This window comes from Nicotiana sylvestris, chromosome 1, assembly GCF_000393655.2.
Source record: "Nicotiana sylvestris chromosome 1, ASM39365v2, whole genome shotgun sequence".
In the NCBI taxonomy this organism is placed as follows: domain Eukaryota; kingdom Viridiplantae; phylum Streptophyta; class Magnoliopsida; order Solanales; family Solanaceae; genus Nicotiana; species Nicotiana sylvestris.
The window spans coordinates 131,931,007-131,955,717 of NC_091057.1; the positions used below are offsets into that span (position 1 = coordinate 131,931,007).

At 35.6% G+C, this 24,711-nt stretch overlaps 3 protein-coding genes across 21 annotated transcripts; 2 read left to right on the forward strand and 1 right to left on the reverse strand.

Moving 5' to 3' along the window:
* Positions 1-2,852: 2,852 nt before the first annotated feature.
* Positions 2,853-5,185, reverse strand: LOC104211673 (galactinol synthase 1-like). Its single transcript, XM_009760770.2, has 3 exons — positions 4,880-5,185; positions 4,152-4,439; positions 2,853-3,438 (listed from the first exon to the last, which is right to left on the reverse strand). The coding sequence occupies exons 1-3, from the start codon at positions 5,183-5,185 to the stop codon at positions 3,070-3,072; spliced, it is 963 nt and encodes a 320-aa protein (XP_009759072.1). The 3' UTR covers positions 2,853-3,069.
* Positions 5,186-6,159: 974 nt separating this feature from the next.
* Positions 6,160-15,205, forward strand: LOC104211674 (uncharacterized). 19 transcript variants are annotated; one of them, XM_070167951.1, is made up of 11 exons: positions 6,160-6,459; positions 7,047-7,105; positions 9,497-9,575; positions 9,649-9,954; positions 10,058-10,145; positions 10,229-11,030; positions 11,356-12,193; positions 12,529-12,649; positions 12,854-12,946; positions 13,019-13,392; positions 14,970-15,205. In XM_070167951.1, the coding sequence occupies exons 4-6, from the start codon at positions 9,884-9,886 to the stop codon at positions 10,694-10,696; spliced, it is 627 nt and encodes a 208-aa protein (XP_070024052.1). In that variant the 5' UTR covers positions 6,160-6,459; positions 7,047-7,105; positions 9,497-9,575; positions 9,649-9,883; the 3' UTR covers positions 10,697-11,030; positions 11,356-12,193; positions 12,529-12,649; positions 12,854-12,946; positions 13,019-13,392; positions 14,970-15,205. The 19 variants fall into 18 exon arrangements, with proteins under 19 accessions (XP_070024052.1, XP_070024053.1, XP_070024025.1 ...); XM_070167952.1 differs by having other exon boundaries at positions 9,518-9,575; XM_070167924.1 differs by having other exon boundaries at positions 6,160-9,575; positions 11,356-11,428; positions 11,952-12,193.
* On the forward strand, positions 7,305-8,232 carry LOC138874561 (uncharacterized). Its single transcript, XM_070153231.1, has 2 exons — positions 7,305-7,830; positions 7,913-8,232. The coding sequence occupies exons 1-2, from the start codon at positions 7,305-7,307 to the stop codon at positions 8,230-8,232; spliced, it is 846 nt and encodes a 281-aa protein (XP_070009332.1).
* Positions 15,206-24,711: the final 9,506 nt, after the last annotated feature.

The following is a 24,711-nucleotide window of genomic DNA, read 5'->3' on the forward strand; positions in this document are numbered from 1 at the left end:
TTAATATAAATACGAAATAATTAATATTTGAACTGATCACCTAAGATAATTTTTATAAATATAATTGTTGAACTCTTATTTTTCACTTCTTTCAACCATGTAAATTTTTTATTTATTTCTGAAATTCCAAGCTTACTGGGAAAACATATGAATTGACTATCACATTTTATTATTCTATTCCTTATTTGAACTATGTAAAAATTCCTAATATTTAGGAAATCAAAATAAAATAAACTTGTACTTTTTAAAATTATTTGAAAATTGTACGTATAGTTAATTAGAAATTACAATGCAACTAGAATTGTTGGTCGCACACGAGTTTAAATTCTTAGGAAAAAAAAAATCTAACTCAAGTACAATACTACAATCTATGTAAGAGATATTAAAGTTAAGTATGCTTAGCAAGCTTCGTCTGTTATGACTTCGCATGTATATCTGTTTTATTAATTTATAAATTTTTTATAAAGATTTACAGATGATTATTATATAAATAAATGTTTAATCATTTTTATACTAATATTTAGGACTATTTTTCCTTCCTTTTAGGTTTAGGAGTCCTATTTCCTATCTCATGTTTTAATTATTTAGTAAGAAAACTTCATTAGGTAAATGTCGTATTCACCTTTCAAAGCAAAGCTAAACTTCAAAGTAAGTTCACGTTTTGACAAATTTTAAAAGTTTGAGTTGGATATTATAATTATTTCAAAAGTTTGACATTTTTGGAATAATAAATATTATTAGGGACAATATGGTAAAATATTTGGTCAAAGATAGTTGGCTTTTAAGCTGGAAAAAAAAGTTGGGATCAGCCAACTTGTGGCTTTTGGCTTTTTTTAAGCCAGTGTTAACTTTTTTTAAGCTGTTTTCTTTTTTGCCAAACACTCCCAACATCTAAAAAGCCAATCCAAACAGGCTCTAAATCTACCAAAAACGTGAACCATAAGAAAATATCCCAAAAAGCGCACTATACTCAGAAAGAAAAGAACTGGAAAATTTTGTGGTTCTTCAAGATATCTACTGTCTAACCTTGGGTAGATGACTTTCTCTTCTTGGATTTATCTGTTAACTTCACAGAAATAAGTTTGTCCTTTAGATAATAGTAAGTTGAAATGAAGTGAAAATATTTGAAAACAGGAAAACATATTTGGGAAAGATGGAAGCTATTTGGACGTATCAAAAAGAACAAAGATGGAAGATGTTTGCTTGTATAGTTCAGTCATGAAATGGTAATGGCCTAGAAAGAGAGTGATACTGCAACAGAACTGGCGAAATACTAATCAATAATGATTGGGAAGCCACTTTAGTAAATATTTAACAGACTAGTTTGACGTTTTTGTGCTTCAGCCAAACTAGTGCCTGAGTTAAGAGTTCCATGGAACATTTAACTTGATGATATTCAATCTTATATCTTTTTTTTTCCTTAAATAACTGTGTCAATTTATGTGATACTCCAACCGATTAAAGAATTGGACTGATTTAATTACAGGAACAAAATTTTTTGTGGTTTGCGAACCTGGAAGTCTGCATATGGAATCTCTGTTGAAGTATATCTACGAATTATACACTGATTACGTCTTGAAGAATCCTTTCTATGAAATGGAAATGCCAATACGGTGTGAGCTCTTCGACATAAATTTGTCACAGGCAGTTCAGAAAGATCGTGTTGCCTTACTGGGGAGATGAGCTTCTCAAGCTCATATGCTGCAAATTGTTGGTTGGACTATAATCTGGTAAATTCTGCTGGACAGGTTGCACTAGGACATATGCAATGTGTGTTTCTTTGTGCTTTGGGATAATGGCCTTGTAAGATACATTTTGAAAGCAGCAACCCCAAGTAGGATTTGTTATGCAAGGTTGTCATGGTTGATGCTCTTTAGTGTCGTTTACACGCTCTGCCTGATCTCTCATAGAAATGGTAATTGGACAGATATGGCAAGCAGCAGGTGTTGCCTTAAAAAGCACGAAGACATTGAACATGTTAACATTAAACGACTACCAAGAAAACATTGAGCATATTAATATTAAACGACTATCTCCATTGTGAACCACCAATCATTTTTTTAAGGGGAAAAATCAACTAATAATTCATTAAAACTTTTCAAGATGTTAGCTTCTCTGTTTCTTAATAGTTCTAATTGAGCCATCTGTTTCTTCATGTTAGTGCTGGCCGAACCTCAGGTAAACTGGAAACTTAGAAGAATTCCATAGTAAATGGTGGCGCCTTCCTAACATTTAGATGTAATGGGTTTGGGTTTGGGTGTCATTACAGAGAAATTTGAGGAGAAAATCCTCCAGTATAAGGGACAGAGGCAAGTGCTATTGGGTGTTGCATACGTTCACTCAAATAATAAGCTAACTGTTCATCTTCTTTTGCGTTTCGTCTTTCACCTATTTCACTGTGTCTACAAATATTTTGCAGAAGAACTAAGAGAGGGGAGGGGAAGATATATTTTTGCCCCTAAACTGCAGACGGGGGCAGACATGAAAGAGGAGTTGCAACGGACTCTCCTAACCTAACGCAGCCGTGAACCTTTTGTCACTAATGTTACCACACCAGAGAAAGAAAGAATTGATGCGTTACCAATCTACCGTCACTATATCTTCAACCAGCTATATCAAGATTCAAGATTATTTACGGCATATACCAAATTATCTCTGATTCTCCTTTAGGTTATTAAATTGAATTACTAGAGATTTATTTTATTGTTGCAGGTTATACGCTGTTATTGCATAAAAGATAAACTCAAAAGGAATGAAGAAACGCGCTAGCCACCCACAGGTCGAAAGCAACTGTACGTAGTAGCTGAAGCCATTTTATATATATACTCCAGCAGTCCAGCTTCCCCTTTTGCTGTTCTAACTTTCTATCGATAGACTTCGTAGTTACCTCAAGCATTCAAGGACACTTAGATAAGTTGCAAATGTACAAAAAACCTTATAAGTTTATTGGGCACTAAAACAAAACCTGCCAAGAAATAAACAAGTGGCAGTATTCCTGTGGACTATCCAACGTAACATAATTAAAGATCTAATAGATCACTCGAGAAACTCTCCAGAGCACTGCCATTACTAAGCAGCAGATGGGCTAGTTACATATAAGGTACTGATGTTTGCATCAGAAAAAGCAGCTGCCATTAATCTGTTTGATTCAACTTCACCCTCAACTCCAGCAATATGAATACAACCCTGCTTATGATCCAATGTCTGGTCATTATAAATATCCCACCATTTCTTGACTAGCATTTTGATATCTTCCCGATCCATATTTTCTTCCTTTCCAGTGTATTTCCACGGCTTAGCCCCTGGAGAACAGTAATGAACTGCTTTCGCTTTGTTGAGCTCGATTTTCTCCGGATGGCGCCATAGCATTGCCAGCAACAAATTGTATACATAAGAAATTGGCTTGTACTTGTCTTTGAAGAACATGTTCAGAAAATCCTACAAAAATGTAATAAAGATACATTAATAGCCAATCATCATAGAAAGCATAGCAATTCTATTAATGGTCCGAAGTACATTAATATGAGACGTTTGAGAAGAAGAAACACATTATGGGGAAAATAACAAGGTATAGCCGCTCAAAATAATAGCCAAAAAATGTATTTATATATATATATACATTATGTATGTTATATAGAGAAATTATACAAATTTTACACTTTTTTGGCTACTGACTGGGCTAAAAGTGAAAAAATCTCAAACATTATCTTAAAAATCGATGAGTCTATGTCATATAGCAGGGGGAAAAAAAATCAATTCATCTAAAGATGACATTAGCCATCCATAGTAAAATGAGCAAGTTTGCTAAGGCACCTGCTATAATTTGTTAAAATAAATAGATAGCAGTATGAGTTACATTATAGTAATATATACCTAACTGCCCCCACCAAATATGAGACTGCTCCTTCCTTAACCAGAGGTCTCGGATTCGAGACCTGGGTATGGAAAAATTCTTGGTAGGGAGCACTTCCCCGCGAATGGGACCCTACGCGGCCCGAATCCGGATATAGTCGGACTCCAATGCATACCTGACACCGGGGGAAAATCAAAAAATATATATACCTAACTGCCTGCATACACCACCTAGTATAATATATACAGGTATATATTATTTTGGGGTTTAATTAATTTTATATATGTAAATGTAATACCTGCTCGGCAAATTGGGTGGGAGGGGTAAGTTTGAGAGTGTTCAAGAGATCAGCATAGATGGAGAGATTGGGCTGAAAGACAAACATGCCTGCGTTGAAGTAGATAGGTGGCCTTGACCCCAACTCTTTAGGCCAAGGTAGAACCTCGGGGCATGACTGCCCATACATCTCACATATGCAGTCGGCCACGGCATAGAAATGGTTGTCAGGTAAGTTGAAAAGATGGTCTACGTTCTCAAAAACTTGCATGTCTCCGTCCAAGTATACCATCTTACTGAACTCCACAAACTGTAATAGCAAAGGAACAAGAATTCATGAAACAAGAAATTTTAATATATAGTCAGGTTCGTTAAAATGTAGATGACTCTATTTTATAGTTAACTAATTACATAAAATAAAATTGTAGTACTACATAATATTAGGACAGTTAATTTAAGGCAGAGGAATAAGTAATATATTCTTAGTTAACTTACCATTGCTGAAAGCATTTTATGAACTTGAACTTGAGCAAGTTCTGGGACATCCAAAACGTGTTACATAACAGTTAAAGAAACATTCTTTTTTACTACTTACAAAAATATATAAAAAATAGCAAAAGGCTAAAGTTTCAGTTCTCCCCACACCTTCTAAATTAAAAGATCTTCATTTGAAAGAAAAAGGAAAGTAAAGCAACAACGTAATGTAGCAGGAACATTATCAACTCTTGCATGTTGTTTTAGAGAGTTTACCTGCCAAATACAAAGTTTGGAGTAGTTGAGAACGTAATAAGATCTAGCATACTTATTATCCGATGATTTTAATGAAGGAGAAAGTGGCTCAATCTCCCTCACTATGCAACCATGGCTCCTTAGTAGCAGCCGGTGTTCCTCCGGCACATCCGGCAAAATCGCCACCACCAACGGATACATAGATTTAGCTTTTATCAACCCCTTTGCCAAACCCACCACCCCTTTCACATAGTCACCATTACCAGCCAAGAAAGTCACATAAGCAAAGCTCCTTCTTTTTGTACCAGTCAAAAGTTCAGGAGCCATTTTTCTATAAATTTTTAATTAGCAGAAGAATATTCAAGAAGAAGCCGTTGAAGTATTTTGATTATGAGAATTTTTACTTGAGTTATAGCAACATATATGTATACATGCATGTATATTATTGTTGTTGCATGAAAAGTGGGCTACTGTTATACGGCAAATAGTATCACCGACCAAAAGACATGAAACCGATAACGTTGAGAGTTAGCAATGGGGATTGTAGACAGCCACGTCTCAGACTGCAATGCCATTTTAGTGTCGTACTACGCTACGTGTATTTCTCGTACTATGCATCGACACGCGGCCGAAATGTACCATTGCTTTCAAACTGCATATATATAAAAAAAAAAACTAAGGTTTTGCAGTTACGTATATACAGTTCTACTTAGTCCAGTGTGTATTCTTTGTCCTTGGTGGTTAATTTAGACTACTCTTATTTCTATTTTTCGTATATGTAGCCGGACGAACATTAAAATTAAAATATTGCTCACAAATGCTCATTTAATTTCAGCACGCTATTTTCGTTGTGCCAAAACTGAATCAAGAAAGCCAAGCTTTTCAGATGTCACTGCAAGAAAGTATGGAATTTGTAACAATTTTTTAGCAATAACTATAGTATTGTTGGCAAAAATGAACAAATAGCAACAACCTCATAAAGTTGTTGCTAAATCGTATAATTTTTAACCACAAAATTTTTCTTGTTAGCATATTATGATATTTTTCTTGTTAAATTAAAAAAATTGGCAACAATTTTTTGCAACCATCACAGTGTGGTTGGCTTATTGTAATAAGTGACAACAACTTTAAAAAATTGTTGCTATTATCATAGAACTTTTAGCAACGTCTGATTCATTGTTACCAACCACTGCATTGAATAGTTGTACCAAAAGCAATGCTAATTGTACTGCGCACTTGGCTTTATCCAATTCCTTCACATTTTAATTTGCTACGTGTAATAAATAGCATTGTCCTTTCATTTTGGCCATCTATACTGACGGAGTTACCAAGAATTTTATCTCTGACACCGTTCTCAAATTGCTCTCTGTTTCTTTTTGTAATTGTAATGTCAATTGCTCTCTGCTTCAAAGACTACTCCCCAACATTCTCCAATTCGATGACACCATTACTCTTTCAAAATTCTTTTTTGTTAAAGACGAATCCAGCTAATCCATCAGCCATGAATTTGAAATTTTTGAAGAGAACTAGGGGAAGATTTTGGCAAAAATTGAAAGAAAAGGAGCTTCGATATAAACATTGACCCCGCTCGCCGCAAAAAGGTACGTTTTTCATCAATTTTTCTGGAATAGCAGCTGAAATTTAGTTCTCTAATTTCCTCATTAGTTGCAAATGTAAATATGGCTTAAAATAAATTAATGATATTTTGCTTTGATATTGGCAACAGTAAATTTATATTGTTGGCAATACACTTTATTTTTGCCTACAAAATAGGTGGGTTGTGGTCTACAACTTAGCTAATTATTTTTCAGTTTTCCGCCAAAATCAAACGCGCCAAAATTTTGTATTGTTAATCACTTTTTCCGGATTTTTAGCCCACTATTTTAGTTGCTTTGGGTAAGTTTTTTGTTGCTGCCATATTTTATTTGAAAACATAGTTGTTTTAAAATATAATAAATTAGCAATAATTTATATTTGGTAGAACCCCTAATTGTCTCAACAAGTTCTGTTCACGCCTTAATTTTCTCAACAGGTTTGGTTAGTGGCCTAAGATTTAGCTTAGTATTTTTCAACTTTCCGCCCAAAGAAAAGCGGCAAACCAGTTTCTTCCTTTTAATTATCTTTTCCTTAATACTTAGCCTATTTCAGTTACCATTCTAGCAAGGTTTTCTCCTTTATTATTCTACAGCTCTGAGCAATTGGTTCTGGTCTATTCTTTGCTTCGTTATTTTTGGTCTACAAAGTCTGGTGAGTCTTGCTGATTACTATTTATCTATAGCGTGTTGCTTCGCTTGTATCACTGTTCATTCAATTCATATGCTGTTATTTTTACTGTATTTTAGTATAGAGTCTTTCTCTGACCTTTTCCTTATTTATTTTTTTGCTAAATTGACAACAAAAAATTGAGGGACAGTTAATATTTTATATTTTTGTAGGTTATTATATGATGGATAAAAGTTGGATACTTCTTAGGAATAGGGCATTACCAGAATACTTGAATGGCGTGGAACAATTTTTAAACTTTGCATTTTCGAATCCTAATATTAGTTTAAGAATTCAATGTCTGTGCACTAACTGTAACCATGTGCGTAGGAAAATACGAGAAGAAGTGAAAATAGATTTACTTAGGTGGGGTATAGATCCAACATATAATAGGTGGATTCATCATGGTGAGTCAGATTTATCTTCAGATGATGAAATAAATTCTAGTGCAAATTCAGATTTAGGAAATGATGATGATGCCACTTTCGAGATGTTGCATGACATGTATCACGGTGTTCCTATAGATAATATAATTCATGATCCGTCTGATAAGTCGGCTGAGTCTAGATATAAAGAACCTAATGCAGAAGCTAAGAGTTTTTATCGGCTGTTAAAGGATGCAGAGCAGAAGTTATATCCAGATTGTGAAAAGTTCTCGAAGCTCTCTTTTGTAATGCGTCTTTTTCAAATGAAGTGTTTGCATGGTTGGAGTAATACTTCATTAGACTCTTTGTTAAAACTATTAAGTGATGCCTTTCCTAAAAGACGTGCTCCCTAATTCTATTTATGAAGTTCAAAAGATTATTAAAGATTTGGGTCTGGATTATGTGAAAATAGATGCTTTTGTTAATAATTGCATCTTATATAGAAAGGAATATGCGGATCTTGAGCAATGTCCTAAATGTGGTCAGAAAAGATGGATAGTACGGAAAGGAGGAGAAGATGGCAATGAGGTTGCTTCAAGTAAATTGAATAAGATAAAGAAAGGAATTCCTAGAAAAATTCTCAGATACTTTCCTTTGATCCCAAGATTACAACGATTGTTTATGACTAAACGAACCGCAGAAGATATGAGGTGGCATAAAGATAAGCGAGTTGATGATGGAGTATAAGGCATCCAGCTGACTCACTGACATGGAAAACTTTTGATGAGAACCATTTGGATTTTGCATCAGATCCACGTAATGTAAGACTTGGACTTGCTTCAGATGGTTTTAATCCTTTTGGTTCCATGAGTAATGCCTATAGTATGTGGCCAGTATTCTTGATTCCGTATAATCTTCCCCCATGGCTATGCATGAAACAGTCTAATATTTTATTATCGTTGCTTATTCCTGGCCCAAAAAGCCCTGGTATGAATATAGATGTGTATCTCCAACCTTTGGTTGATGATTTGAAAAAATTATGGGAGGATGGAATTGAGACTTATGATGCTTTTAAGCAACAAAATTTTCAATTACGTGCTTCTTTGTTGTGGATAATTAATGACTTTCCAGCATATGCCATGTTGTCCAGTTGGAGCACAAAAGGTAAATTTGCTTGTCCAGTTTGTCATGTAAATACTTGCTCCATTTACTTGAAATATGGTCGAAAGCATTGCTATATGGGAAATAAATCATCCTTATCGTCGGACCAAAAGTTATTTTGATAACACAAGGGAAGAAAGACCTGCACCACAAGCATTGAGTGGATATGATGTGCTTGCACAACTAAATACATCCTTACAAGGATCCATGGGTGACAACACAAGAAATAGAAAACGAGATACGGAAAGACCTGACAACTGGAAGAAGAAAAGTATATTCTTTGAACTCCCATATTGGAGGACTGTATTGTTGAGACATAATTTGGATGTAATGCATATAGAAAAAAATATTAGTGAAAGCGTGATAGGAATGTTGTTGGATATTGACGGAAAAACAAAGGACACATTGAAATCTCGATTGGACATACAAGAGATTAGAATCGAAAAGCCTCTTCATCCAATAAAAAGTGGGGATAAGTACATACTTCCTCCTGTTAGTTATGCAATGTCCAAAACTAAGAAGATTAAATTCTGTCAACTCATCAAAGATGTCAAGTTTCCTGATGCTTATGCTTCTAACATTAGTCGTTGTGTCAATGTTAAGGAAGCTAGACATTTTGGACTCAAAAGTCACGATCACCATGTTGTTTTCCAACGTATCTTTCCACTTATCATCAAAGGGATTTTGCCAAAGGATGCATATGATCCGTTAATTGAATTGTCATTATTCTTTGGTAATTTGTGTGCTAAAGAGTTGCATATGGATAAGTTAGATAAAATAGATAAAAGTATACGGGTGATAATATGCAAACTAGAACATATATTCCTACCATCATTCTTTGATGTTATAGTTCATTTGGCAATCCATTTAGCAAAGGAGGCAAAGGAGGGTAGTCCTGTTCAATTTCGATGGATGTATTTCATCGAGAGGTTAGATTTTTACAACTCTAAATTTTTCTTTTAGTTGAAATTTGCTCGAAACTAATATAACTTTACTTAACAGAATGTTGCGCACATTAAAAGGTTATGTACGCAACATGGCTCGCCCAGAAGGGTCAATTGCTGGGGCTATCTTGCAGAGGAATGCATGGCATTCTGTTCCAAATATTTGACTGATATGGAGACAAAGAAAAATCGCCCAGATAGGAATTCTAATTATTCCAACATGGATCCTAATGGCTTGTCTGTATTCAACTGTCGTGGTAAGCCATTTGGAGGGGGTGATTGGACAAAATTGAATGTATCTTGAAATCAAGCAAGCGCATTTTTACATCCTCCAAAATTGTGCAGAAAGTGGCTCTTTTATCGAGTAAAAAACTTTTCACTTAGTTTACATTCTTTTCTTTCTTATGAATTCTTTCAATGACTATCTTGTAATATTTTCATTTTATTTTAATTTTCACCATCTATAGGAAACATTTAGAAATATTAACAAAGGAGAATAACAGAAATGTTGCCAAGAGGCACAAGGAGAAATTTCCTTTATGGTTTCAGAAAAAGGTAACTTATATAATTCAATGTTGGTTGATATTTATTTAGGACAATATAAGTAGTACTAATATTTGTGAGTTTGTAATTAATAGGTGCTACAATTAAAATATAACGGTGACAATCGAATTACTGATCAATTGCTAGCTTTGGCAAGAGGTCCAGATTTACGAGTTGAATGCCATAATGGATATGTTTTGAATGGTTTTAGGTTTCGAACAATGGCATCTGAGAAATTTTTAAAAACTCAAAATAGTGGTGTAGTTGCAAAGAGTGATGAATATACAGAAAATGCTGATTATTATGGAAAGGTAAGAAGAATATTAGAAATCCAATATTTGGACAAAAATTTAGTGATATTATTCCAATGTGACTGGTTTGAAGTTCCGCCGCATGGTCGAAGTCAAAGTAGAGGTTACCAAAGGGATGAATATGGATTCATATGTGTGGATGTGACACGACTTTATTATACAAACGATCTATTTATTCTAGGATCACAAGCTCAATCTGTGTATTATGTTAAACATGATCAAATGAGAATTGGAATGCAGTGGCAAGGGTAAGACCATGAAACTTGTATGATCTACCCGAGCAAGATGATGAAACAGAACCTTATCAATTAATTGACCTGGTTGAAAGGGAAGAGCAAAATCTTCAAGTAGAATCAGACACTGATATGATTAGAATACAAAGAGAAAATATTGATGGATTGAGTATTGAAGCACCTTCTCTCAATAATGAGGAAGAAATAGACTTAGAAGTTGTATTTGAATCGGATAATGAAGATAGTGATGACTCAACAGATGAAGAATATTTATCTGAGGATGAACATGGTGAAAATGAGGATGATGATTGGCTGTGAGGATGAATGTGATTTTTCACCACCTTGCCCAAATGGTTAATTTTTCCTTTCCGCTTCTCTTTTTATTTTTTTATTATGTTTGTTACTATTTAACTTCATTTAATATTTAGAATGGTTAGCTTCATCCCATGTCAAATACTGAGTCAAAACATATCTAAATACATGATTTTATATCTAACAATCGTTGTTTAGTCACTATATTTGTTTTATTTTTACTTAAATAGTCTGTTTGGGCATACACCTTAATCTATAGTTATGTTTTTGGATAAATTATTTTCTGATTGACAATATGTGCAATGTTCTGCCTTCACTTCTACTTTCAACTAGTTCCAGTATAATTCTTTTTATTATGTCTTGCAGACTATCATGATGACAAATGCACATGTTTTTGCTAGTGTTGAATCTGCTGGAGTAATTTCAAACCCACAGCCACGTGAGTTGATTCATTTAGTAAAAAGTAGCTTTGAGAACTATCATGCTTGTATAACTTAGTAGAAACCGACTTTCTATGCCTTCAAATTTGGTAATAAATTCTTATAAAGAGTAAGATTTAATTATTTGAGTAATTGATTTATTTTTAGTCACTTTGAGTGAAGTATGATAATAATATATACTTTAAATCATAAGCTTTTTTGAACTACTAATCTTTTAAATTTTCTCATGCATTTCAAGTAGAAGATACAATAGGTTGTTAGTTGCTATTTATTGTATAAATATTTATTTTGTAGAGGAAAAGAAATTGTTCTCCATCTATTTGTGGATTAGAGATCACATCTTTATATTATTTGTAAATTTTAATTACTTTGGAAGTTGAAGTTTGTAAGGACTTCATATGAAAATACTATGCCTAAGGTCGATACATTTATTTCCTTTCTGTAGAGTATTTTTCTCAGTGATGAATTGATATTGAAATTTTCTGGAGTCTTTTATTTTAATATTCTTATGTATTGTTGAAGGACAAATGAGAAAAGGAAGGGGGAAGACTAGAGGGTTTTCAATCCAAAAGAAACGCAAAAATAATCCCAATGGAAAACTGGAGGTGATTATCCCACCCGATCGAACAGTAGCAGTTGGTCCTGGAGCTAATAATTTTGTTACCGAGCTTTTAGTTACAGTTGACCAGAATGCTAAGCATGATGTCAAAACTTGGAAGAAAGTTTCTGATCTAGCAAAAGAAAGGATTGTTGCTCATATGCTAGTAATTCTCTTTGTATATCTTAAGTTCATAGTTTTTTGTTCTTGAATGAGTAGTATTCAACCAAATGGCATATTTAGTAACATTTGCCCATTATAGTAGTAGTATGTCTAAAGAACAGTAGGCATATTTTAATCTAATGGTTCCAGCTTTGAAATCCTTTATTATAGGTTCCACAAACAAATCTATTTGGTTGCTAGTAGAGTCTTAGGTGACAAAACTATCACTTCTAATTTTTTTATTTTAGTGCAAGACGCCTTTGAAATTCCAGACACGCAACACACTAGGGATACTATCCTTCATACAGCTAATAATTTGTATCGATATCGTCATAGTAGGCTCCATAATCATTTCAAGAAATTTGCTACAAAGGAGGAACAATTGCAGAACATACCAGAAGATGTTACTGAAGTTGAATGGAAATTCTTGGTGAACTATTTCGAATCTGATCCCTTCAAGGTAATTAAATGAAATATGCACAAAAGCTATTATTTAGCTAAAAGAATTCTGAAAAATGTCTACGTCAACTAGAGAAGTTACATAAAACTAAGAAAGCACAATGGAACTTAAATTCTCATGACCAGATCCAAAGTCTTGTTTATTTTTTATTTTACGTTTTATACTTGAATTATAGGATATATCATTAATTCATATTCAATGCAGAGAATGAGTGCTAGAAACAAAATAAACAAAGCAAAACAAGGAATCAATCATATTTGCGGTAGAAAATCCTTTGGGGCAATCTCTTTTGAAGAGGTGAGATGTGTCTTATTTAATAAATTTAGTAATTCTTTCTTCAATAACATAATTTGATTTAATTTGTTGCAGAGCAAATTCAAGAAACAGAAGAGGGTACTGATGATATAGACCCTATTGTTAATGCGTCCGTTATGAAAATTGTTGGAGAAAAGTCAAGCTATTATCACGGGCAAGGATCGGGACTTAAGCTAACAAATAAGCGATCCATGTAAGGGTTTCAAGAGCAACTGCAAGCACAAAAAAAAGAGGTGGAAGAAGAATATCATAAACGAGAGAGTGTAGAATCTAAACTTAAAGAAGTGCAAGAGCAACTTGAGGAGGAGCGGAAAAATCTAGAAGTCATGAAAGCTCATGTAGGAGTCATGGAAGCCCGTGTAGGACGTGAGCAGAAAATGTTAAAAGAGGGCATGGCGGGACTTGCATCCCTTATACAAAGTTCTCAGGTATTAGTATAAGCACTAAAGTTTATGTAGGTTCCTTATGAAGACCAAATAGTTATTTTATAAATCTTTTGAGCTAAATCAGAAGTTGTAGCATGTAACAATGATTCACGTGTTATATCTTTGAACATTTCTAATGTTCCTCTGTTTGGTATCATTCCACCTAAAATTGGTCTTTTAGACAAACTTGAAAACTTTATTATGTTTGGAGATAACTTAATTGGTACACACCCTTTAGATATATCCAAGCTTTCTTCTATCAAATACGTTAATCTTTCGAATAACAGTTTTAATCTCACATTGAAAGTTCGTTGTGGTTGGGTTTAGAGGGTAACTCACTTACTGGAAAAATGCCAAAGAGTTTGGCTTTGCTTCCAAATCTTGAACTTAGGTTAGATTATTTTAATAGTTATGAAGGTGGAATTCCACCCGAGTTTGGTTATATTAGTACCCTTAAGCTGCAAAGATTCTTTAAGTTTGTTAACTAACCTATTAATTGCACTTGTAGTACTCAGTGCTTTCCAATAATTCTTTGCTATTGTTCTGGAAAATGAAACTTGTCAGTCTTTTTGATATTACAAAATATTTTCATCCTTGGTACTATCATGTTTAAGATCTTTATTTGTGCTCTGTTTAACAGACTCGACATCATGGTAAGTAGAGCAGTTGTGTAATGTATTAGGATACTTAGTACTATTAGCTAAGGTGTAGCAATATCGTATAGTGCACTTTCATTTTTGCATTCTCCTTGGGTTCTTTTCAATTGCACACTTGATGCCTGAATTCAAACTTTTCATTTCTGATCAAATTCCACTAAGAAGTTCTGCATCTGAAAATTTGCCAGAATTATCGATGGTCCGGTTGACAACTTCAGGCCAAAGCCACTATCAGTGATCATAGTTAAATAAATCACATCATTTTCCTGCAATGGAAAAGTAATTTGCCAATGGCAATGCCATCTCTGAACCACCTTTGAAATGAAACTTGAGCTATGGCAAAGAAACTGTTTTATGGCTGGAAATATTGAAACATGGCCTTAAAGCTGTTAATTTCTCAATATTTTTTAGTTCTTGAAATACCCTTAACTTGGTTCAAAAATGCACTAAGCATCGAAAACGCCATGATTCATGTATGTGAAAGTTGTGCCTGAATCCACAATACTCCCTCCATTCCCATTAGAATAAGGTGTCAAATACTCCTTCCATTGTGATAATAAAATGCACATTATTTTTGTGTTTGGATAGACATTATTTGGATAGTTGATAATACTTGACATCTTTTTGTTTGTTCAGTTGATACTCTTACTAAACCACATAAAATAGTATTGTATGTTTAGTTGGTTGCACCTCAGTTCTTGTAGTCATATTAGTTTAATGAGGTTAAGGAGTTTCTGAAGTAGTTTCTAATCTATTTTTATTTAGTTTTTTTTGGAGTAGATACTTGATATGATATCTTGGAGTTTATGTTATAATGTTTTTTTAGCTGAATATTTCTACCCCTACCATACTGTCTAATGTAAATAAGCCTCTGTGGTTCCCTCTATTTTAAATCAAAGTCTAATTATTATTATTTTTTTGTAGGATGATGATGCGTAAACCAACACTACTTGCAATCTGGTTCATGTGCTGCACAAGTCGGAAGATTTGTCTTTTGGGTTCTATTAGATTAGAATTTAGTGACCTTGGACAGATGATGTTTTTATCCTTTTCAGTAAAAACTTTTAGAAGTATTTAGATTTTAGAAGGGTGTAAATATCTAGTACAACAACTTTATATATTGACCTTTTGCATATATATAATATTCAGTAGTTTATATACATTTGTTAAAAATCTAAAAGCATATAGGAATTATATATAGCAACAATTCATAAGTTGTTGCTAAAAACATTTCACGAAACTTATATGCAACAATTAATGTTGTTGACACAAAGTAACTTATTGCCGCAATAACGCTTGTTGCTAAAATTCTTGATAATAAATTAACTAGCAATTCCCGCTACTTTTTTTGCAACAACTTATATTGTTGGAAAAATGATTGATTTGTCGCAACAATTATTGTTGCTGCTGAATATTTTTATAAACCACAATTATATGCCTTTATAACAACAAAATAAAATTTATTGCAACAACAAGATTTATTGCGATAATTTAGCTTTTTGGCAACAACATTGGTTTTTGTTGCGTAGATTTTCCGCATCGGAGTTTGCTGCAACAACGTGCAACAACTTATTTTTTGTTGCGAAAAGTTTTTTTCGCAACGACAACCAACATATTACAATAAAAAATATTGTTGCAAATTTCGTAGTTTCATGTTGTGTGTAAGTCTTAATGTTTAATATTGTTTACGGGTAAAATCAGGGGCTAAGTTTTTCACAATTCACCGACAAGGAAACAAGAAAAGCACGGCTCGATACGACTACAAGCGAGGCCGAAGGACCCATCGTATTGGAACTCGAGAGAAGTGAATAATGCATATGGGATCAAGCACGGTGACATAACAGACCCAGGCTAAGTAAGATTTCTGGACCACGAGAAATGAGGAGAATGGTTAGCATGACGAGTAGGGAGCCGTAATATTCGCCCTCAGTCGGATATTATAGCGCGAATCCTGTCCAATATCAATTGCGGATTGACATTAATTCACCAGAAAAAGGAGATTTTTACCTTATTTAAACTTGTACTAGGACTGAAATTCCTCTACTACTTAAATGAGAAGTTTCTTTTATTTTGACACACTATGACACGCAAATCAAAGGAATAAAGGTATGTTTTTGTCTACTAGCTACCGTTGAAAGTGTTCTTCACTTGATCTTCTTTATTTCCGACGGAGCTTGTATGGAGGGTCCGATCGAGGACGAATCCCACTGTTCAACTTAAGATTAGGCTTGATCATCATATTGGGATTGGTTTGATCATTTATTTTATCTTTAACTTAATTACATGTTGCTCTTAACTATTCGTATTGAATTAAATCACATATTCTTTAAACCGCGTACAAATTTAATTGTTACACATTTTTTAGGGTAAACAGTTTGGCCACCATGGGGCTAAGGATAATAGTGATGAGTTGATACGAACCATATTTTATGCTTATTCTTTGAAGTTTTGATTCCAGGTTAGCCCAAGGATGTCAAATTCTCAGTCTGCTCACTTGAACGTTGACGCTGAGTCAAGCCATCATGTGAGAATAATAACGTGATGCCTAGTAATGATGTGCCCATGTCGATCCCAATAGTGTCTCAACCGCCGATCCGATCGATGCTAACTCACAGGTGGCCATCAACATCAATCTACCGACTGATCCCGAAAACAGCATTCGTAGGGGACCTCGGCCAGTGGTTTGGGAGGCGCCCAAAGGCGAATGTGATGGAGTAATCTTGCGGTTGATTTTCGAAATATTGCAGGCTCAGCAAGCAGTGATAGCATAGTTACTAAACCAGAGCTATACCCCTAACAGGGGCGAGCCCGAGTAGTCACGGAAAAATACTTGGAGGGATGAACAAGTTGTCGTGAAACCGAGCAAATTCAGGCCCTAGGAACCTTCCGAGATGATGAAGATGCTCGAAGCATTGACAAAACAGATGGAGCCTGGCGAGAAAAAGATTGAGGCCAACGACAAGAAGGTGGAAACGTGTAACTCTAGGGACGATCAGATTCCGGGAGCGCCTCCGATATTGAAGGGACCGAACTCCAAAAAGTTTATTCAGAAGCCTTTCACCTCGAGTGCGGCACCGAAGTCAATCCCAAAAAGGTTTCGAATGCCCGACATCCCCAAGTATAATGGGACCATGGATCCAAATTAGCATGTAACCTCTTATATATGCGCAATTAAAGTGAATGATTTGGAAGATGGCGAAATCGAGTTGATATTGCTGAAAAATATGGGGAAACATTGTCCAAGGGAGCGATGATATTGTATCACAACTTACCTCCGAATTCTATCGACTTGTTTGTTATGCTTGAAGATACTTTCGTAAAAGCCTATGCTGGTGCCATCAAGGTCGAGGCCAGGAAATCAAACCTATTCAAGGTCAAGCAGAGGGATAACGAGATACTTAGGGAGTTCGTGTCGAGGTTCCAGATGGAACAAATAGATCTGCCACCGGTTGCAAATGATTGGGCCGTTCAGGAATTTACTCACGGGCTCAAACCCCAAAGTTCTATCGCCTCTCAATAGCTAAAACAAAACTTGGTGGAGTACCCAGCGGTCACCTAAGTCGACGTCCACAACAGATATCAATCGAAGATCACAGTCGAAGACGACCAACTCGAGGCCCCTTCTGGATCTGTTTACCATATGAGAATCGATGACAGCTCTAAGAGAATCATTAATCAATAGACGAGGTCGGTCCGAGATTGATATCGTCCATATAGCAGAGATCGGGGGAAAAACGGATATGGGTACCACCCGACACGGAATGAGAAGAGAAATGATCGAGGACCAAGCGGCTGGGGCCTGATGAGTAAGAGCGGGTTTGACAGGCCGCACGGGAGCAGGGAGGCACTAAGACTATCAGAGTATAATTTCAACGTGGACATTACAAGAATATTGCCAGCCATATGGAGTATCAAAGAGACTAAGTGGCCCCTACCATTGAACTCCGACCCTACCCAGAGAGATCCTAATTTGATGTGTAAGTACCACGGTACTCACGATCATAGGACCGAATATTGCCGGCAATTAAGAGAAGAAGTTGCTTGACTGTTCAATAATGGGCACCTACGAGAATTCCTAAGCGAGCGATGTAATCTGTGTGTATATATATATATATATATATATATATATATATATACATATATTCCAAAAAGTATTTACAAAGGAACGATAAAACGGTCTCAAAATAAACAAAAAAGAAAATATTCAAAAAAAAATAGCTAAGGCATCTCCGCATAATTTTCACCGGAGCTCGACTGGCACCGGAACCTTCGAGGCCTTTGGGCTCATGAAACTTTTTTGCCTCAGCCTCAAGCCTCTTGAACTCTTCAAACTCGGCCGACAGATCAAATCCTCGGGCGTGGATCTCATCGAGGGTCTCCCTATGGGACAACCACTTTACATACTCGGCCTTCGTCATCAAACAAACCTCGGCTATCTCCACCTCAGTTTTATACTGGGTCAGTATTTCTTCTATCTCGGAGGAATCGATTGAGGTTGCCTCTAACTTGAACTTCAATGCAATATATTCTCGGTCAAGGTCATCCCGTTCCGAGACAACTGAATCTAGTTGTGCCCGAAGTTCGTCATTTAGTTGAGACCACTTGTTGGCCTTATCTTTCCACCCAGAGCTGGTTCTTGACCAACACCAAGTCCTCTTTTGTATCCTCTTTTTTTGAGGCTAGAAGGTCCATCCCGCTCCTCAGGTTTTTGGCAGAAATGTTGAGCTCATTCATCTCGGCCCGGAGCTGATCAATTAGGTCTATCTTCTCTTGTACCTGCGAGGTTGCGTCGTTAGTCACTACGCGTAACCTCTCATTTATAACCTAAAAATCCTTATCTTCTCGACCAGGTCGACATGCTCCCATTTCATGGACAGAGCCTCATTTTGAGCTTTTTCTAGCCGGCTCGAATAATAGGGAGGTCCTTGAGGGCCTCATCTTTTTGCTCACTGAGAACCCTATACATGTTCTTCTGCCAGACTTGCTCTTTGAGCTCGAAGTTAAGATGGATGACTTTCATTCGAGACTGAAGGAAGCTTTCATGGTGGAGCACCAAAGCCTAAAAATGAAACGATAAGATCATGAGGACATGCTGAAGTTAGTTAGATAAGACGCACGAAGGGCACAAGGAAGGAGAAACTTACCTGGTTCAGTGCCTGTTGTTACACCTCATGTTTTCTTACATGAAAGTATGCCATAAGTAAATTGATGAAAGCTCGGATATGAGATGTTACATCCCGTATTTCGTACGTTAAAGTTTCGCCGTAAGTTAATCGACGTAAGCTCGAGAATGAGATTATTTTGAGGCTATAAGTAATATGCTATTTCAAACAAGTGATAAGTGAATTCTTGAAGGTGAGAGGGTAAGCAAATCGAAGAAAATGAGTTTCGTCGAAGTTCGACATTTTGAGATAAAATACGGTCCGAGCTATAATACCCGGTATTTATGAAGTAGTGCCATATAAGGTACCACTTGACCATAATAATAAGGTGTACAAAGTGTGTTAAAAGTAAGTAGTATTTTAAATTGAGATAGTTCCTAATTATTTGGATAATTGAGTAATTATTAGTTAGTGGGGGATTAACAAATTAATTAAAGAATTAAGTGGATAATTGTTGGATAAGCCTAAAGGGCTCAACATGGAAGCAAATCAAATTGGGAGATAAATGACTCTTTGATTTGCAAACTATGTGGCACAATTAGAATAATAGTTGGCTAAGTCATCTACATCTATATATAAGAGACATCTTAAACATTAAGATTTTGTAAGTAAGATGGGTAAGTAAGATTCTGTAAGTAATATGGTAGGTAACGTGAGTAATTCATATATGCATCTGCATACATCACATAAGCACGTAAGATATTCAACAATTCAAAGTAATGTGGGATTTTGTAATTATAAAGGAGTACGGTGAAATCTTTCTCGAGAATATCATACGGAATTTTTCCTACTTCGATCTGCTATTACGTGTTATCGCAATTGACATATGTTAAAGGGATTGTCAAGAGAATCGGCTCAGGTATGTTAAGGTTATCCCTTCTTTCTTTTGGCATGATTTATACGACACAAACGAAACAAGCAAATGCACAATTTCCATAAATAACTATATTCATAGAAATACTAGAATGCTTATGTTTTTGATTCCCCATGTGTCATATTATTCTATCATTTGTTCATGGGTCTCAGAAAATATGTAAGTTGATAAAGTTTATTTCATGATATTAATCAAAGGCATAATGGTCTTATGACACTCCGAATGATTTTATTGACATACTTCTCATGCATTGCATTCATTTACATTGGCCCATGACCAGATGGCATTATATACGTGTATGTGTGTGTGTGTGTGCATATATATATATATATATATATATGATGTGGGAAAGATTACGGCGTTATATACGTACCACCACATGATCAACTCGTATATATTGATGATTTGTCCACAGTGACCGAGATGATATAATAGGATGCCCTCAGAGGCTTGATGATGTTATGAACGCATATACTCATGCATGGTATAACATTTATACGCATATGCTTGACATTGTAATATTAAATGATTCACAGAGCTATTTAGATATACATGTTAAGTCTTTTGACTCAATGTCTCTCTCATGTCTATTGTTTACTGATTTTCATTCCTTACCTACTAGTACATTTTTGTACTATTGTCCCTTTTTGCCTGGGGACGTTATGTTTCATGCCCGCAGGTTCCGATAGACAGGTTGAGATTCCTCCAATTAGGTTATCAGCTCAGCAGAAGATGTTGGTGCACTCCATTTGCTCCGAAGTTGCTTATGTGGTCAGTATGATTAGACATGTATTGATTAGTATAGCGTGGCCCTGTCCCGACCTTTATGATATTTATGTACTCTTAGAGGCTTATAGACATATATCATGTATATGAAATATTGTATAGCCTTGTCAGCCTATGTTCAGTGTACGAGTGATCATTTTGGCCTTATAGGCCCGTATGTCACATGTATAAGTTTTTATGTTAGGTTGGATCGTTGTATATTGAGTATTCCCATATGTTTATTCTAATTAGCCCATGACGGCCTGTTTGGTTCATTATCCAATGATAGTAAGATGAGAAAGATATGTGACATTGGTACTCGGTTGAGTAAGGCACCGGGTGCCCATCGCGGCTCATCGGTTTGGGTCGTGACAAAAGTGATATAAGAGCAGTTCTATACTAAGGAGTCTATAAGCCGTGTCTAGTAGAGTCTTGTTTATAGGTGTATTGTGCACCACACTTATAAGCAAGTGGCTACAGGGCATTTAGGATTGTCACTCTTTCTTCTTATTCTAGATCGTGTGGTAGAGCTTATTTGTAAGAACTCAATTTCCTAAACTCTATCTTGTTCATAATACAACAATGTCTACATCCAGAAGGGCGGTTGGTAAGAGATATAGTTGTGGAAGAGTTGAGTCAGAGGAACTCGATTTTTGCATAATGCTTATGATGGATAAATATGAGGTATTCAGCAGATCATGTATGCACTAAAATGTGCAAGCTTCTTGATAAGGATCTCTAAGGCAAGAATATCTATCCACCCATATGGTGAAAAGCAATGCGAGATTCAGAAGGTAGACACAAGTTTCAGCAAGTAAAGAAGCAAGGTGAAGAAGGGTACGAGGTACCCAGTTAATGAAGATTAACAGTATTTACAATTCAAGCAGAAAAATATAATCATTGTGTGCTACCTTCTACAATAACAGAGGTATGTACAATTGATCACACCCATTTCAGTTATGCCCCTATGGGAGCTGTAGACATGTGATTTTTGACCCTCCCCAAGATTTTTTATATATTAGCGTAAAATATTTAATTTAGGCATAATATAGATATTTTAAGTAATTTTAGCTCTTTTTACTTGATTTATTACAAGAAAAACAAAAATCACAAAAAATTGGTTGATTAATGTTTTGTAGTCATTTTTAATCTAAAAAAAATATCTTAAAAAATATATACAACAATAGTATCGTATTTTTATTTTAATATGATATTTGAAAATACCAAAAATAGATTTGTTTTAATGGTTAGTTTTATTTCAATAATTATTTGAATAGTAGGAATAATTAACAAATGGGCCCATATTTTTAATCTCGTTCGCAGCGAAAGAATAGAGCTTGGGCTCGAGCAACCCATCTTTAGGCCTAATTTTGGACCTAGCCCACAATTGTCAAGCCCATAATTCTTAGGCTCATACCCCTTAACCTAAAACCCTACCAAAAACCTAGACTATATAAATAAAAGAAAAGCAAAAAACGAGGGGGGAGCTGGGAACAAAAGAGAAAAGCTGTGCAGCAAGATACAAAGACCCCCAAGGTCTTCTTCTTCACGTACGCAGCAACAACTATACACGCCCCCCTTAAGCATATATCCTTCATCTTCTTCATGGAGATTGAACCAAAAGCCCTAAAACAAAAAGAACCCTAGAGGTCTTCTTCTTCACGAGGAACGAGAACCAGCAGCCTTTAAGAAAAAAGCTTCAGCCATTGAACAGAACAGGAACGACCCCCCCCCCCCGCGTCACCCCTCCCTCGTTTCAATTTTCCTCAGTGAAGAAGAACGCTGAACAAAAACACGAAAAGCTGCTGCAGAACAAAAACGACCCCCACCCCTTTTAAACCTTGGTCAAACTAATATAGTACTCATGTGAATGGGATTCTGATGGGAAGTAACAATATGTATTTGATTTAAGAAGGGAACGTAACTTTTTTTTTCCTGCTAGAGTTGATGTTTGTCAAAATATGATGATAAAGAAACTAGTAATAATGGGTAGTCTGGGATATCTGTTAACATTAGCTAGGTTTAGTTATCAGGAGTCATGTTTTGTTTAGTGCTTTTGTAGTTTTGGTTATTTGTCTATTTAGATATTTTGAACGGCTAGAGTGTTTGTTTGATGGAACGTTTAGATTCTAAAAAAAAAAAAAACTCGGGTGTGCCTTTCATGTGACCCAAATCCAAATCCCAAAACGTTGAATAAAATGTGTTCCGGATTGCGGGTGCATTTCATGTGGCGCGATCCAAAGACATGTTTTAAACGACGTTCAATCTACTTCAAATGAAATAAAAGCGGTTAACAGCTAAAATTTGCACATAGGTTCATAATTGTTTAAAATCAAATAATTAAGCTGAATATAACAGTTAAGCGACCGTGCTAGAACCACGGAACTCGGAAATGCCTAATACCTTCTCCCGGATTAACAGAATTCCTTACTTGAATTTCTGGTTCGCGGACTGTTAAACAGAGTCAAGCTTTTCCTCGATTCGGGATTCAACCGGTGACTTGGGACACCATAAAATTATCCCAAGTGGCGACTCTGAATTTTTTTAAAAACAATAAATCCCGTTTTGATTGTCCTTTAATTGGAAAAACTCCCTTATATTTGTGCCATTTACGGGGTATAGGTAAAAAGGAGGTGTGACAGCTCTGGCGACTCTGCTGGGGATCGAACCCAGAATCTCTGGTTCAGGGTTCAGAATTCGAGCTTAGATAAATTGTTGTATTTGGTTATATCTGATTTTCCTACATGTTTTGTGCTGAATATGCTAAATGTTATCTCTTTGATATCATTTGAACTGTATATAAACTGTGTCGACACCCTTCTCTCTTCACCTCCGGGGATGTGCTTACTGGTTGAGACTCCCTATTCTGTTAGTGTCATACCCTGAAATAAAAAGAGGCTCGGATAAGTTGCAAAGCCGGACGATCTCGCGGGTCCTCGGTACGCTTCCCCCTGCTCGACTCGAGTTGTCCGCTCGAGTGCACTGTTTAGAACACATACCCAGGTTTTGAACCTAGAATAACTTGACTTCATGCCGGATCCCTAGTAGGAGCGCTTAATTGCATCATGTTGTATTTGACTTAGAGGACTCAACACAGGGGTTGGGTCTGTCTAGGACAGGTGCACCCAAAATGAAAACACCATCTTGATGCATCCTATTTGCTACATGTTGCATTTATTCAAGGGTAAAAGGGTCATTTGACGGACCAATGATAGTTGAGGGCAAGTGAAAAAATGAAAAAAAAATGAAAAAAGAAAAAAGAAAAAGAGAGGGTGAAGCGTGAGGATAAAGCGAGCGGGACCTAATTATGTTTTCTGTTATATTTTTGTTTAAAAAAAGAGCTTGAAAATTGAAAAGATTTTGCACTTTTTATCATTTTTTTTTTAAAAAAAAAATCGAAAAAAAAGAGAAAAGAAAATCCAAAAAGATTTTATATGTTTCATCATTGTTCGAAAAAGAAAAGGAAAAAATGTGTTTTCTATATGTTAGTTGTTTTTATTATTCTCGTCCGTATCCAATCTGCCCGAACTACGCATACCTGATTCTCGTCTTTCGGGACGTGATACGTAGGCAACCCACATAGGGTTCGGTCTTCCTAGTAAATCTTAGATTCTTGGCTTTGCGGGGTCTTAGCCAAATTTTGCACTTCTAACCACCTTTTGGCCAAATAAGTTATTTTGCAAAAATAGCCTCAATTATGTCTTGCATGTGTCTAGTAGGGAGTATTATTGTCTTACATAGTGTTGGTTTAAGTTTTCTTATTCAGGTGTGGATTTACTTACTGGAGTTTGGGCATGACAGATACCCCAGGATCATTGCATTCAGAAGTTGCTCGAGGAATCATTTTATATTTTTGAGTCAATTG